The 15,834-nt window shown below is 42.9% G+C and overlaps 2 protein-coding genes across 2 annotated transcripts; both read right to left on the reverse strand.

Annotated features, from left to right (window-relative positions):
• Positions 1-245: 245 nt before the first annotated feature.
• On the reverse strand, positions 246-2,413 carry C15H22orf39 (chromosome 15 C22orf39 homolog). The gene is made up of 3 exons (XM_087913330.1): positions 2,213-2,413; positions 1,428-1,595; positions 246-671 (listed from the first exon to the last, which is right to left on the reverse strand). The coding sequence occupies exons 1-3, from the start codon at positions 2,237-2,239 to the stop codon at positions 546-548; spliced, it is 321 nt and encodes a 106-aa protein (XP_087769456.1). The 5' UTR covers positions 2,240-2,413; the 3' UTR covers positions 246-545.
• A 1,495-nt stretch (positions 2,414-3,908) lies between these two features.
• Positions 3,909-14,635, reverse strand: UFD1 (ubiquitin recognition factor in ER associated degradation 1). Its single transcript, XM_087913332.1, has 12 exons — positions 14,387-14,635; positions 13,366-13,498; positions 11,476-11,508; positions 10,776-10,897; positions 9,576-9,706; positions 8,661-8,733; positions 8,433-8,501; positions 7,710-7,775; positions 6,307-6,354; positions 5,459-5,547; positions 4,734-4,815; positions 3,909-4,033 (listed from the first exon to the last, which is right to left on the reverse strand). The coding sequence occupies exons 1-12, from the start codon at positions 14,387-14,389 to the stop codon at positions 3,959-3,961; spliced, it is 924 nt and encodes a 307-aa protein (XP_087769458.1). The 5' UTR covers positions 14,390-14,635; the 3' UTR covers positions 3,909-3,958.
• Positions 14,636-15,834: the final 1,199 nt, after the last annotated feature.

Here is a 15,834-nt window from a genome sequence, read left to right on the forward strand (position 1 = left end):
AAGCATCTGAATTTTGATCACGTGACCATGGGGATGCTGTCACATTCTTAAGTGTGAAAAACCATCTTAACTGTTTGGTGACTAAATGAACCGTTGTAAGTCAAGGACTACCTGCATATCTGCATTGTGGAGTTGAATGTAATAGAATTGCCAGTTCTCTATACATCCAGTTTCCTACCGAGTTCATACATCCTGTTAAGCCATAGTGTATTGATTTTTTTTAGGTTTATATAAACACAACTCTGTGGTTTGTAAAGGATGTTTTAATCCAGACCTGAATGTTGCATACAAATAAAGAATTCCCAAGTTGTCCCTTTATCAACCAGCCACGGTATTTTCGCAGCTAATTTGCAACAAAGACGGAGCTTGTGAACCGCAAAAATATATCCTTTGCAATGATATGTGGTGAAAGCCCTTTGAAATTTTGCACTGACTTCAGAACAGTTCAACCCAGCTATGACCAGGTGGAAGCACAGATTTATGGCGGGAAAATGCCTCTATTCAGGATGAAGAGTTTCTTAAAGTTGCTAGAATATCAGAGCGCCTCATTTGAAGTTTTCTCCCTCAATGGGTGAATTCCAATCGGGCGGAGGACTTTTTCTCATTTTCCACACTGGTGCATGTTTCTGTTTCGTGGCCATCCGTTCATGCTCGCTATGGCACAACTGTTCCTGCAACAGATCAGAGCTGTTGTTAATAATATCCTAACACTGGATACACGTCGTGCTTTTCAGAGTGAAATCTATCTGTGGGGTCCTTGGTGCTCTCTGAGCTTAGTTGCCTTCTTACAGATGACCCAAACTAGGTAACATCTACAACTATGAGCTAGTTTCCTTCCTTCCTTCCTGCTTTCCTTCCTTTCTTCCCTCCCTCCCTTTCTCTTTCCCCCTCCACTTTTTTCCTTCCCTCCCTCTCGCCCTTCTCCACTTTAGCCCTTCCTTCTTTCCTCCCTTCTCTCCCTTCCCCTTCCCATCCTTCCTTTCTCTATTTCCCTTCTCCCCTTCCTTCTTGCTTTCCTTCCTTCCCTCCTTCCCTTTCTTCTTCCCCCTCTCCACTTTTTCCCTTCCCTCCCTCTCGCCCTTCTCCACTTTACCCTTTCCTCCCTCTCTCCCTTCCCCTTCCTTCCTTTCTCTCTTTCCCTTCTCCCCTTCCTTCTTGCTTTCCTTCCTTCCTTCCTTCCCTCCCTCCCTCCCTTTCTCTCTTCCCCCTCTCCACTTTTTTCCTTCCCTCCCTCCCTGTTGCCCTTCTCCACTTCCTTCCTTCCATCCTTCGCTCCTTCTTTCCACCCTATCAAAATATAAAACCCCAGAGCAGTGCATTCTCTTAAAAAAACACCACAGCACGAAGCCACGAATAAACGTAGGAGTAAAAAATATATTTCTATAACTTCCCATCTTCCGGATCCCTCGCCGGATCCCATACTGCACCTTGGCCACGGTGCTTTGGGTTCTCTCCCATTCTTTGCAATTCTTGTAATCCTTTTTCCACTGCGCGCAAGATGGCATCTCCCCGTAAGTGTAGTAGTGATGATATAGATTACGGATGCTCCGGCACAGCTTCCATTCGGACCAGTAATCTGTGCAGGCTCGGGGCGGCTGTCGGGACGCAAAAAGCACAAAACATACACTACAGACCAGGAGGGGAGACATTGCCTAGGGAATAGTTAGATAATGGACAGCCTAGCTTCATAATGGGTAGAGAAAGAGACTCAACGAAAGAGAAGGGACCCTCCCCAGTTTCTTGGGCTGTAAAGGCGGCGGCTATGATGGTAGGTGGGAAAGACCTTGGGAGTTGGGGCAGAAAAATGAAAGGAGGCAACCTTGGGAGCAGTCAGATAAGAGTCAGCATAGCCCACAGCTGCTGACCTTATAGATCATCTAGTCCAACCCCCTTGCCCAAGCAGGAGACCCTACACCATTTCTGACAGATGGCAGTCCAGTCTCTTCTCGAAAGCCTCCAGGGATTCGTTCCAAGGATGGGAAAGACTGTTCAATCCTGGAGAAAGTCATCATCAGGCTGCTTTCACACGACCTGCAAACACCCCTGTCCTGCATTCGCACAACCTGGGAGCTCCACACTCACACAGACAACACAAACACACACACGAGAAAGGCTTTTGCTTCCTGCTGGCCTTAAGGGATGACCCTCCCAGGGGCCAGTTTTTCAATATTAGCCACGTATTATGGGCTAATTGTGACCCGGGAAGGCTCACCCGCCAAGATGCCCTTTCAGCGGCCATCGCGTGGCTCTCCTCTCCGCTGGAGAAATGACCCGGCAGGGGCGGGGCTCCTGGGCGATCGTCCCCGCCCACCTTTGTCCCAATGGGCGGGGCAAGGCTCCGTTTGGAACTTTACCAGGGACCCCTAAGGGCTACGGTCAATAGCGCGCAGCTGTCTCTTCCGGTTCTCTTGTGCAATTGGAAAAGCGGGTGGGGCGGGGGGAAGGCTCGGAGGGGAAGTTAAGAGCTACAGTCAGTGGTGAACTACGTCATATCCGGCTCCCAGATGTAAAGGAGAAAGTTCTTATTGTGCGGGTTAAATATACGTGTGTGTGTGTGTGTGTGTGTGTGTATATATATATATCTATACATCTATATACATATATGTATATCTATATATGTATAGATGGATGGATGGATGGTATTCAGCTTTGTTCAGGTATTTTCCCACGTCATTATAGTTGTGCTTTTAAAGTTGTAGCAATGACGTGGGAAATACCTGAACAAAGCTGAATACCATATACATACATACATACATACAATGTATATGTACATATATATATGCACACACACACACATATATATATATACATACACACACACACATATATATATACATACACACACAAATACAAATACGGCCCTTAAAGCTTCGAATTTCGAACAATGAATACAAATCAGTATAATGTAATTTTGCCAGTCTGATCCTTTTGAAGCAGTATAGCCATGTGACTTTCTGGGAATTGTAGTTGTAGGGTGGGGACAGGAGGGTCTTATTGGAACTCAAGTTAAAAAAAATATTTATTGCATTTTTTAATGGTTTGGGCCAGTGTGTTATTTACAATTCGCACCCTCGCTCTCTTTAAAGCAAAACAATTTGACAAGAATGTAATTTTGGCCGTTGGAAAGAGCCAGAGTTTCTCAGCCTGGAAACCTCAAGACAATGAAACTTGGGAAAACTAAACAACAGATTATCAGCGGTTATTTGTTCTGATGTTGGCTGGGGAAGTGGGCTATGATAGCTTGCCCTCTGGGTCATCTGTATTCCCCCCCAGCACCAGAATCACTCTGCTTCCTGGGAAGGTTAAGGCAGGCAGGCAGGCAGGCCTTGTGTTAGAGCCCAATGCTCCCAGATGGTTATCAAGCTGCTGTTAGTTATCACTGCTTCACTTTCTTTAAATGAAATATCCCAATAGAAAAAAAATATTTGTAGCTCAGGGTTTATCTGTGTGCTCTATGAGCTTGGTGGGGGTTTTTGGTGGATGTTTCATTACCCAACTAGGTAACAACATCAGTGCTACATCAGATGGAATAAAAGGAGGAGGAGCAGGAGGACTGTGTTGGGTCCTTAATGGTCTCTGAGCTTGGTGGTATTTTTTGAAGACGTTTCATTACCCAACTAGATAACAACATTAGTGCGGGATGGGAAGAGGAGGAGGAGGAGGAGGAAGAGGAGGAGAGGAGGAGAAGGAAAAAGGAGGAGGAGGAGAAAAAGGAGGAGGACTGTTAGGTCCTTGGTGTTCTCCGAACTTGGCTGTTTTCCTGCAGACATCTCTTTACCCAACTAAGTCACATCATCAGTGCTGGAAGGGGGTGGGGGCTTTGCTCTCAAAACTGAAAGCTCTTCAGAAACCTATTTTCATTTTCCGTTCGAATTATCAATGCCCGAGAAGCAGGAATACAAACAGTCTTGCCAGAAATGCTACAGGATTATTTTATTGTCGTCCGAGCATTAAGAGTTCAAGGTTTTCGGCCTTTCTTGCGAAGGGACTGGCCTTCCCCGGAAAAGGCGATAAAACGATTGGTAGCATCATCCTGAGGAAATGGAGAAAAGGGTAGAGAGAGGTGATTCGGAGCCCAATTATTTTCTGGAATCGCACTCCCAAAGTCAACAGACCAGTGCTGTTCGGAAGAATAATTTTCAAACTTATGGAGGGTCCAGATATATTTTTGGTGGGAGGTACCAGAAAAGTTTACACAAACCATTTCTCGAGATTTTGGCCCGCGAGCTACATTACAAATACAACGTTAGCATCAGATTTCCGTTCCTTTCAATTTCTTTTTTAAAAAAGGCATTGAATTATTTATTCTTTCTTATGCCATCTATCGAGACTGCCCAGAGTTTTAAGATGGGAGTTTTAAGATCCAAACGCAATAAACAAATAAGAAAAAAAAATGCTTTGGAGGGGCTTGGACTAGATGACCTACAAGGTCCCTTCCAACTCCATTAATCTCTCTCTGTTATAAAGACATGTCATTGGATTTTTTTTTAAAAAAAGCAAACACAAAATATTCACCACATTTTTGGATATATTTGTTTCTCCCCCACCCACCCCTCATCTTTTTGGTTTCTTTTAGAAAATGATATCTTCCTGATGTTTGGAACGCGATGTATTTACAGATCACAATAATCAGCTGCAACTTCTCTGGCTGGTTTGGGCGGCATTTGTTTGAAGGTCACAATCTGAGACCCAGCTTTAAATAAATAAATAACTCCCTATCCAGCTTCACTCACCTCTTCTATTTTCTTGACCAGCGGCCGGGAATTTCGAATGAATGTGATCTTGCCAATTTTGAACTCGTAATTTGGAATGCCCCTGCAAGGGGAAAAGGGGGGAAAGTTACCCGTTTAAAAAGACGGAATTCAGGAAAAAGATTTATTGCGGTCGATTTTGCATTTCAGGGCTCCGCGTTCTCACGTTCTCTTTTGTTCTAGGCCTTGGGTACTTAACGTACTGAAATTTTACTTTATTTTGTAAGATGCTATAAGTCAAAAGGATGCTGGCTGGCACAAGCATTTCAAAATCCACCCATTCAATCCTAGGAAAAAAGGCAGATATTTCTCCCTCTGGACACACTGGGAGTATATCTGCTAAACAAAACTCCTCATTGGCAACAGGAAGGGCATCTGGCCATTAAAACTCTCCGTTATCTCCACTCAGCTGCCCAGACTCCATCTTGCAAGGGATTATGGGGTCGTCCAAAGACGACGGCGATGATGAATCCGATTGCTGGATTCTCGCAACACGCTGCTCTACTCCTACCTACTTTAGTTTAGCTCAACATAATTTGCAAAGCCAGACGTGGTTTGTGGCCCCGTGTACTGGGAAAACCCAGACAACTATGGTTTAGGTATTAAACTAGGCCTAAACAAACAAGCAATGAGCAAACCACCAGGAAAAAACAGCAACGATGTGAGGGAATTGGGGTGGAAGTAAGAGAAAGAAAAGCCCAACTGACCGACGAATATCTCCTGGTTTAATTGGAGAAGGACTTGGCTCAACTCCCTTCTTTTTTCCATCCAACCTGTTCCCACATCCAGAAAACGCCTAAGGAAAGAAGAGAGGAAAATAATCACTTAAATTTATGCATCTGGCAAGAGTGCCATCAAAACTCGACTGAATATATTTATATCTGTTATCAAAGAAAGCTGGAAGCCGTTCTCTTTTTGCTTTTACAGGCAGTCCTCGAGTTATGACCATAAAGGAGTTCAAAATTTCCGTTCTTAAGTCGCACATTTGTTAAGTGAATCTTGCCCCATTTTACAACCTTTCTTGCCACAGTTAAGTGAACCACGTCAGTTATTAAATTAGTAACTTGGTTGTTTACTGAATCTGGCTTCCCCGTTGACTTCGCTTGTCAAAAGGTCGCAAAAAGGGGATCACTGAAACCATCATAAATATGAACCAGTTGCCAAGCATCTGTGGGCATGTTATAAAAGCTGTAAGTGTGAAAAACATCAGAAGTCCCTTTTTTTCAGTTTCACTGTGACTTCAGATGGTCACTAAATGAACTGTTGTTAAGTCAAGGATATTTTTTTTTGTCTTGCTTTTTGTTAGATTCTCCCTTGTTTCTCTATTTCCTGGCTTCTCTACTGTTTTTGGAAATTTATTGAAATTGTATTTTGAAAAAACTTCAACAGAACTGATTTAAATCTGATTTTATTCCGAAATTCCCCGAAGCCAGCCCCCGAATATTGCTTTTTTCACTTTTCTTTGCAAGCTTTCAGGAGTTTGCAGTCTGACTGAGGCCAGCTTTAAACTCCAATGTTTAACGTAAGTAAGTCTTATCTCAATGAAGAGACTTACACGGAATCCCAGATCGCTCACATAGCCACTGTGGTCTGCTTCAACATCCTAAAAAGCAAGAGGAAAATATAAATAAATAAATAAATGAAGCTATTTTATCGAGGCTTCAGAAGGAAGCACAGATAAATCGGAATAGTCCTCAAGAAGAATTTAGCTCTTATCAGGCTTATCACAAACTCTGTTTCCAACTTGTCTGCTGTCCGAGCAAGAACCGAAGGAACAAAACCTCTATTAAACCGGTGTTTTATGCTCAGAATAACCCCGAGATTCCCGAAGGCACAAATCAGATTAAATCAATATCTTTATTATGTTCTTTGACCAGCCTTTAGAGTAAAAGAGAGGTAAGTTTGATACAACCATTCATTATAGGGGAAGGGAGGGGGGGAAAAACCTCAACAATGAAATGACGTATCTAATTAAAACTTTTGCACAATTGCATAACTTGGTGAAGGTATCTGACCCCTGGTTTGTTAGTGTAGGGTTAGCATCCCTTCAAGAAAAACAGACACGAGGATGTAATTCGGAAAATATTAAGAATATGCAGAGATGGATAGATTGACATTAAAAATAAAGGACAAAGAAGATACAGAATACTACTTAACATGGAATAGATTTTACGAGTAGTTAGAGATAAGAAGTGGAAATTAGATGAAGAAAGATTATTGCTATGTATGAATTAAATATAAAGATGGTTTATAATTATAAATATGCCAGTATAACTAACAGAATTACAAATAAGCTAATACAAAGAAAAATCTGCTTACAACTATTCTGTTACACTATTATTATTGTTATCAGTATACATGTTAGTATTTCTGTTTGTTCTTCCTTTGCTCTTCTGTAAATTATATGCCCTGACAATATTCAAAATGTTTATGAATAAAAAACAGATACTAAACAAAAAAGAAGAAAAACAAGACATAAAATGTATCAGGGTGGCCCTCGTATTTGGAAATGATTGGGGTGATCAGAGCAGTGACACCGATGGATCTTTTTAAAAAATCCAGCATCCTTTAATTGTGCCAGGCTGTCATGTGAAAAGAGAAAGGAGTTGAGTTAGCTGTTCCAGTGGACAGAAACTTTTCATCTTGGTCCCATGATTCCTATGGCTTAAAAGCAGAGGTCCCCAAACTTGGCCACTTTAAGACTTGTGGACTTCAACTCCCAGAATTCCACAGCCAGCATAGCATAGGAATTCTGGGAGTTGAAATCCACAAGTCTTAAAAGTGGCCAAGTTTGGGGACCTCTGCTTTAAACTCTCCAAAGATACTGAAGATGGAATGGGTCATTATTTCTCTCAAGTGAAAGGGAGAAGTTGTGTGTGTGTGAGTGTGTGTGTGTGTGTTTCTCTTGCCGGAGAAGGAAGCCAAGAGCCAACAACAACACAACAAGAAGCAACTTACACCAGACTCCTCGTGAGGCGCTTGTCTCTCGGGCTCCTTGTAACCCAAAGGTGCATCGAAGTCGACCTGAATTAAATCAATGCGACACAAAAGTTATACCCGGCTCACAATCATCATGGTGCCTATATAACCACCCTATGTCAGGCACGAACGACCAGACACACGCATGTGGAGTTTAAAGAAGCTACTTTATTGTTCTATGCCTATAATACAGGAATCTTCCTAGATAGGCAGATTTCACCTGGGAAAAACCACGTAAGCTTCCAAAGCACTCAAGTGGTGGGAGGGGTCAAACCTTGCCCTCTTGTGTTTACACGATGAGTCCAAGCTACTTCCCTATTTGATCCCTCCTTCCAGCTGGGCCAGTTGCTTTCCTTATTACAGATTGTTTACAAACCTGGTTTATTTAAAGAGTAGCTCTTCCCTCTCAAGAGACTTTTAAGATGGATGAATGTCAACTCCCAGAATCCCCCAGCCAGCATTGCTGGTTGGGGGATTCTGAAGTCCACACTTCTTAAAGGTAGCTGACAGCGAGAAACACTGATTTAGAGTCTGCTTGTTGGAAGGCTTTGCAAGACCAAGTTTTGTGGTGTTAAAGAGTGTTGTAAGCAGACTCGAAAACCCTACCAGGCCAAAGTCTGCTTTCTTCCATTTTGGTCTTGCGTGGTACATCTGCCCTATCAGCACCTAAGCCAAGATGGAGACTGCCCATCTCTGACTTACATTCATGTCACATTCAATGATGGACACAGCTTTGTCTGGTTTGGTCTCCATGACTCGAAGTTCATAGATCTAAAAGAAACAAGGGGTGTGGGGTGGGGAAAGAAAGGATGAAGAACAGGCTGCATGGAAGTCTTTCTCATCCTGTAAAGTGGGGAATTCTGGGAGTCGGAAGTCCACGCAGTGTAAAGTTGCCCAGGCTGAGAAAACACCGCAAATAACTGAGGCTACCTTCTCATTGTAGTTGATGGCGATGACGTCTCCAGTGGTGAGGCAAGCAAAATTTCGGAGTGCGTTTTCCAATCTTCAGAGAGCGTCAAGGGGAAATACAGAGGCCTCCTGATTGCAGCGTAAAAACATGAGGAAACTTTGGAAAACGATATATAAGTTACTGAATGCAGCTGATCTCCCCCTCCCCCACATACAGGTAGTCCTCAAGGAGTGGTGCGGTGGCCTTGAGGTGGAGCTCTCGCCTCACAGTCCGGAGGCTGCGAGTTCAATCCTAGGGAGAGGCAGGTATTTCTCTCTCTGGGCACACTAGAGAATATATTGGCTGAACAAAACTCCACACTGCTGACAGGAAAGGCATCCGGCCAGTAAACACTCAGCTAGCTCCATTCAGTTGCCTAGACTCCACCCCGCAAGGGATTATGGGGTCGTTAGAAGGAGATGATGATACAGGTGGTCCTCAACTTATAACCATAGCTGAGCCCGAAATTTCCATCGCTAAGCAAGGCAGGGGTTCAGGGAGTTTTGGCCCATTTTACAGCCTTCCCTGCCACGGTGGTTAAGGGAACCGCTGCAGAGGTTAAACTGGGAACATGGTTATTAAGTAAATCCGTCTTCCCTACTGACTTTGCTTGTCAAAGTGCTGCAAAAGGGGGAACGCCTGACACCGGGACACTTGCAACTGTCGTAAATATGAGTCGGTTGCCAAGCATCTGAATTTTGATCCCATGACCAGGGGGAGGCGGCAACGGTCGCAAGTGTGAAAAAACTGGTCCTAAGTCGCTTCTTTCAGTGCCGTGGTAACGTTGAACAATCACTAGATGAACTGTTGTAAGTCGAGGATGACCTGGAAGCAAAGCATTCCCTCTCTAACGAATCAAGGTGTTCCCGTCTTGAAGAACCACCCAAAAAGGATACACAGCTTTAGGATTGGTGATGTCGAGAAAATCTGGACTTTGGGGCTGAAATTTGGAGTAGGTGGCTACTTGGAGGTTGACACTTTCCACCTGCACCAGGCCTTCTTCCTCCAGAAGAAGATTCTGCATCATCTTGGGGAGAAAAACACAGCCAAAGTGATTTCATGCAAGGCCCGAAGCTCAATGTGTTTTTCTATGAAGTTTGCAAACTTTAGGAATAGGAGGAGGAGGAACACGTAACAAACGGGATTGCAACAGCAGGGGAGAAGAAATTCATCTCTAATTTTCCCATCAGAATAGAACAGAACAGAACAGAATAGAACAGAATAGAGTAGGGTAGGGTATAGTAGAGTAGGGTAGGGTGGAGGAGGAAGGAGAATGGAATGGAATTGAAAAGAACAAAGAATGTGAATAGAATAGAATAGAATAGAATAGAATAGAATAGAATAGAATAGAATAGAATAGAATAGAATAGAACAAAGAATGTGAATAGAATAGAATAGAATTCTTTATTGGCCAAGTGTGATTGGACACACAAGGAATTTGTCTTGGTGCATATGCTCTCAGTGTACATAAAAGAAAAGATACATTCATCAAGAGTCAAAAATCATCAGGTACAACACTTAATAGTCAGAGGGCACAAGAAGCAATCGAATCATACTAAGAGACAGTCAATATAAATCGCAAAGATACAAGCGACAAAGTTACAGTCATACAGTCACAAGTGGGAGGGGATGGGTGATAAGGAGTGATGAGAAGATTAATAGTAATAGTGGTTCAGACTTAGTAAATTGTTGGACAGTGTTGAGGGAGTTTTTGTTTAGCAGAGTGATGGCGTTCAGGAAAAAACTGTCCTTGTGTCTAGTTGTTCTGGTGTGCAGTGCTCTATAGCGTCATTTTGAGGGTGGGAGTTGAAACAATTTATTAGGAAGGATATCTTCTCCCCAGTATGTCCACCGTTAACCGGTCCACCTACAATTCCAGAATCAAATCTTTTTAGTAAAAAGAAAAAAAGAGGTCTCAAAATTGAGTGTGGAGGAAAAAAAATGGGTGAAATTGACCATGAATAGATAGGTGGCTATTAAAATTGATTATTTACCACTTTTACTTGAGAATAAAAATAGAGAAATAGGAAGAGGAGGAGGAGAATTAAATTTGAGCGCCGTGTCTCTAATTTAATGGAACAAAACCATCTACTTACCCAGTGTGGAAGGTAACAGATGCCTTCATCAGCCACAAATTCCAGCACGCCACAATGAGTCATTCGGTCCGAATTTTTATTCGTCAGCTTAAACAACATCGGGTAGGTGATATTAAGCCGACCTAAGGGAAACAAGTAGGGAGGAAATCTGCAAAGTTCATTATATCCAAGGAGACAATTCTCCTAGGACAGCTAACACCATCGTTTTGTCTTTTAGTGTTTTTTAGAGGGTGGTTTTTAAATTTCCTTAAACTTAATTGCTCTCCTCCTTATCCCCTTTTTTCTTTTTCTAAAAATGTCTTTGAGACTGTATGTTGGTGGAGAGATGTTATCTTTGTGCAAAAATGGAATTTAATTTTTTATTAAAATTTAATTTCTAAGGTTAATTTTATACTTTTTAAAAATTTATGTTATATTACATCATACGTTGCCCAGGATCCCTCTTTGAGGGAGATGGGCAGTTTAGAAATATGATAGATATAGATATAGGTATAGGTATAGAGATAGATAGATAGATAGATAGATAGATAGATAGATAGATAGATAGATAGATAGATAGATAGATAGATAGATAGGAGAGGGAGAGAGATGCTGCCAGACAAATCATTTTGGTCAAAGAGGGGACAACAGTCCTTTACAGAAATAGATGTGCAATAAGAGAATATCAAGTGTGAAAACATATTAAATATACACAACTTACTGAGTTGATCCAAAGCAGAAGGTGGCATAATTACTGCAGGAAAAAGATAAAAACAACTTGTGAAAAAATGTCAGGAAAAAAAGACACCATCTGGCAAAAAAAAGAGAGCAATTCTAGGACATTTAAACCACAGACTTCAACAATTCCCCGAATACTGAAGATATCAGGATACCATTTTTCAACTTTTCCATGATTGTCAGGATTGTACAGGTAGTCCTCTATTTACAACAGTTGACTTAGCGACCATTCAAAATTACAACGGCACTGAAAAAAAGGTGATTATTGGCTCTTTCTCACACTTACATCCCCATGGTCAAGTGATCAAAATTCAGACATTTAGCAATGTCTCATATTTATAACGGTCACAGTGTCCCAGGTTCTATACCAGCGCTCAATTTGTTTTTCTTTTTGTGATGTACAGGTCACCTTCAAGTAGTGAGGGGAGCCAAATGTCAACTTATAAAACATTTCTATACATGTTTTATAGAGTTGTCAACGTGATCCCCTTTTGCAACCATCTGACAAGCCAAGTCAATGAGGGAGCCGGATTCACTTAACAATCATTGTTACTAAGTTAACAACTGCAGTGATTCACTTAACATGTTTGCCATGTTTGAAGACCCCTGCTTTAGACTTCTGACAACAGACAACCAAACATGGCAGCTTTAAGATGTGTGGACTTCAACTCCCAGAATTCCTGAGCTAACATGACTAGAAGAGGAATTCTGGGAGTTGAAGTCCACAAGTCTTAAAGCTGTCATGGTTGAAGCCCGCTGGTTTAAGTCAAGATGTAAAATGAGGCTCCCTATGAGGCAACCAGATAAAACAGGATGTTCCCACAGGACAACAGCTAAGGGACCCGCCCAGTCAGTTGGCAAACAAGTATGGGACAGGAAACACAACACCCAAGAAGAAATGATGACTCTTTTAACCAGAACATAAGACCAGGTTATCCAAACATGTTGAAAGACATAAATCACATTTTTAGCAAACACTGGACTGTAAACAGATTTACAAGCTTTGGCGGCTGTATTGAGTACAAACTGATCCAGTCTTTTTTTTTTAAAAAAAAAAAGCAAATTAAAAAAAGGGAAGATATAGTTATTAATGATTAATAGCCATGTTGTCTCCAGGTTTGTTTGTTTTTTTAAATTGGAGGCACTGAGTTTCTCCTTAGCTGCAGTGTATAAAATCATTACAAATCGACTTTGAGAGGCTTGGAAAACAAAGTGCTTTTAAGAAAAGTCAAAGAGGAGATATTGATTAAGCTATATTTATTAATATATTATATATATATAAGTGAAATACCACTCTTGCATCATCACAAAATCTCCAAAGCCTACAAACTTGAAATGTGGCACGTATGTTCCTCTTGGCATCTAGGTACTCACTAAGAAAGGATTTTTCAAAATGACCATCAGAGCATTCGTAGTTCCTGTATTATTATTATTAACACGCTCTGATGCTAAGGAGTTAGACTCCCCCTCCCCACCTGAAAAGAAATCTCTTCCAGATGCAAAACACAAGCAGAGGAGAGGAGTTTCAGTTTCACAGCAGCAACCAGCTTTAGTACAGAACAGTTGAGCTAAGCCACACCCCAGGCTCCTTGCTGTTCTCCTTGCTCACACAGCAAATACTGCTTCAGTTTCCAAATAGCCCAATTCTCCCACAACACTGACAGGACGCTAGCCGGATGAATGCCAATGGATGATGATAGGCAGAAGCACAGTTTTTTCCCCTTATTTTCCTCCCCCAAAACTAAGCCCAATCACATAGTTTTGTAGCGAAGCACAGGTATAGAGCTAGTTACTGCTATTTCAGATGCTAATTCTTCAACCTGCCTGAGAGGGAAGTTAAATTAAATTGAAAACAAAGCCAAACAGCGCATACTTTTTCCGCCTTTCTCCACATCGGATCGGTCATTAGGGCCAGCGAGCATGGAAACAGAGAAACAGCGGTATTGGGTGGAGAAGCGATTCTGGAAGACGCGGGGAATGGGATGGTCAAACATGCTGAAAGAAAACTGGAAGGAAGAGAAAAACAGGAGGGGTTAAGATGAGCACAATCTATTTGCCATAATCAATTCTACTAATGTACGTTTTTAATTTACATCTTTTTTTTAACCTTTTACAATTGTATGCTGCCCAGAGTTACTATTACCTGAGATCAGATGGGCGGCCAATAAATTTTACAAACAAGCAAGCAAGCAAATGCAGGCAGTTCTCGAGCCCAAAATTCTTGTTTTTAAGTGAGACTTTTGTTAAGTGAGTTTGGCACCATCTTACAACCTTTCTTGCCACAGTTGTTAAGTGAATCCCCATTGCCTTTGCTTGTCAACCATCATAAGAGTCAGTTGCCAAATACCTGAATTTGGATCCTATGATCATGGGGATGCAGCAAAGGTCGTAACTGTGAAAGAGGGTCATTAGACCCACCCTGTCAGCAATGGGTTTTGTACCTAGGTGGGGTTTGTAGTCCATCCCACCTGCATGGGATTTGCAGTCCATCCTGCCGGAATGGCATTTGGTAGCCCCCCCACCCCACACCTTGCTGGGATTTGTAGTCCATCCTCCCTACCTGGGGCTTCCACTTGGATGGGATATGTAGCCCAACCTGCCTGGCATGGGTTTTGCAGTCCACCCCACCCAGATGTGGTGTGAAACCTACCCTGCCAGGATGGGATTCCATACCCCAACAAACTCTGGGTGGGATCTGTAGCCCATGAGGCCTGCCCGGGGATATGCAGTCCACCCCTCCCGCATGGGATTTGTAGTCCAACCCCCTGTCAGCTTCAGAGAGTCAAGCTCCTTCCCGGCCAGATGAGTCTGCATTTTCCCTCCCTGCCAACATCTGGTCCTCCCTCGAACCTCCCCCCCGCCCCTCTGGATGTTGGGGGTCCCAAGGCCCGTACCATGATGGCGACGCCTCCTCCGGCCTCCCCTCCCAGCCGGCCAAGGGTTCCCCCCCTCAAAAAAACCGGCAACCGCCGAGCCTCTTCTTCTTCGCCCGGCTAGGAAGCCTCTCGCAGCGGATGGGAGACGCTCTTCGGCCTAGGCCCAGGTCTCGCCAAACACGCGGGGTCCCCCCCAACTCCGGCCTTCTCGGGGAGCAAACGGGGATCGAACCCCCGTCCTCTCTTCGGAGTATGGATCACTTCTGCGGGGCAGAGCAAGAAGGAAGCTTTACTTTAAAGGAGCGGAGGAACTACGTCTCCCAGAATGCAGTTCGCCCCCCATCGGTCCGACGGTATTTTTCTTCCGGCTGTGCGCAAACGACTCAAGCGGAACCGTAAAAAACCTAACCTCTGTTTTCCCTCGTAGTCGAGACAAGCCGAGTCTCCTTTAAGATATTCTGAAATACAGGAGCGCCCTTATGGCTTTCCTCATTTTTAGGTTATTTTTAGAGGTTTATCAACTCAGACAGAGAGCGGGGGACGGTATAAGCAAGGGAATGCCCTCATCAAAGATGGCGGGAACCAGTTTGCCCTTGCTACGCTGGCCTGTGTTTTTGTTTTCCTTCTTGAAAGGGCAAAAAAAATAGTAGGCAATCCTCCTGGCCCAAGAGTTAGGAAGGCTTGCGTTGCAACATCTACTACCAGTACTGTTTAGGCGCTAGGAAAATGGATGGGGATAATTGATAAATGAAAGGAGGCAACGCATCAGAAACTTCTTTATACAGATAGTCCTCAACTTACAACAGTTCGTTTAGTGACCATTCAAAGTTACAACGGTGCTGCAAACTCTGATTCTTCACACAACAAATTTCACCTGATCAAAATTCAGATGCCTGACAGCTGATTCATATTTATGATGGTTATGGTGTCCCCTGATCCTCCTTGGCAACCCTCTGACAAGCACAGTCAAGGGGGAAGCCAGGCTTGCTTAACAACCGGGTGACTAATTTATCAGCTGCAGCTTTTCACTTAACAACCGAGGCAAGAAAGGTGTAAAACAGAGCAAAACTCACTTAACACATGTCTCACTTAACAACTTAAATTTTGGGCTCCATTGTGGCAGTAAGTGGAGGGCTGCCTGTACGTTATACTGCACAGCATATAAATAACTTTGAGCACTATAGAATGCATAAAAGTGTAGAAACAGAAACAGAAGTCTTGTTTACTTATTTATTTGTTAAGGGTAGAAGTTTCAACCTAGCAAAAGTGATAAAATGAAAACAAAACAAAATTTTAAAAAATGAGAACTGTTCCTTTTTATGTATTCTGATTTAATTATTTCAAGGAAAGGAATGGTTTCCCCTTCTGCGATTATCTATAAGCACCTACCTACCATTTCCACCCTACTCGCCCCCCACATATGGAATGATGCTGCTTGGGAGCCGGAAGTCTCTGTCCGAAACCAT

This window comes from Pseudonaja textilis, chromosome 15 (assembly GCF_049901715.1).
Source record: "Pseudonaja textilis isolate UNSWEBS1 chromosome 15, rPseTex1.2, whole genome shotgun sequence".
Classification (NCBI taxonomy): domain Eukaryota; kingdom Metazoa; phylum Chordata; class Lepidosauria; order Squamata; family Elapidae; genus Pseudonaja; species Pseudonaja textilis.

Excerpts from the sequence above, each read along its gene's own strand:
- C15H22orf39 (XM_087913330.1), bottom strand. The coding sequence starts at position 2,239 with ATGGCCGCTGAAAGGGCATCTTGGCGG. Across the intron at positions 1,596-2,212 it reads CTGAAAGGGCATCTTGGCGG|CCGCCCCGAGCCTGCACAGA; the intron begins GTGAGCCTTCCC and ends GCGTCCCGACAG. Across the intron at positions 672-1,427 it reads CCCAAAGCACCGTGGCCAAG|GAACAGTTGTGCCATAGCGA; the intron begins GTGCAGTATGGG and ends GATCTGTTGCAG.
- UFD1 (XM_087913332.1), bottom strand. Across the intron at positions 9,707-10,775 it reads TCTGTTACCTTCCACACTGG|ATGATGCAGAATCTTCTTCT; the intron begins GTAAGTAGATGG and ends TTTCTCCCCAAG. Across the intron at positions 8,734-9,575 it reads ATCACCAATCCTAAAGCTGT|ATTGGAAAACGCACTCCGAA; the intron begins GTATCCTTTTTG and ends CGCTCTCTGAAG.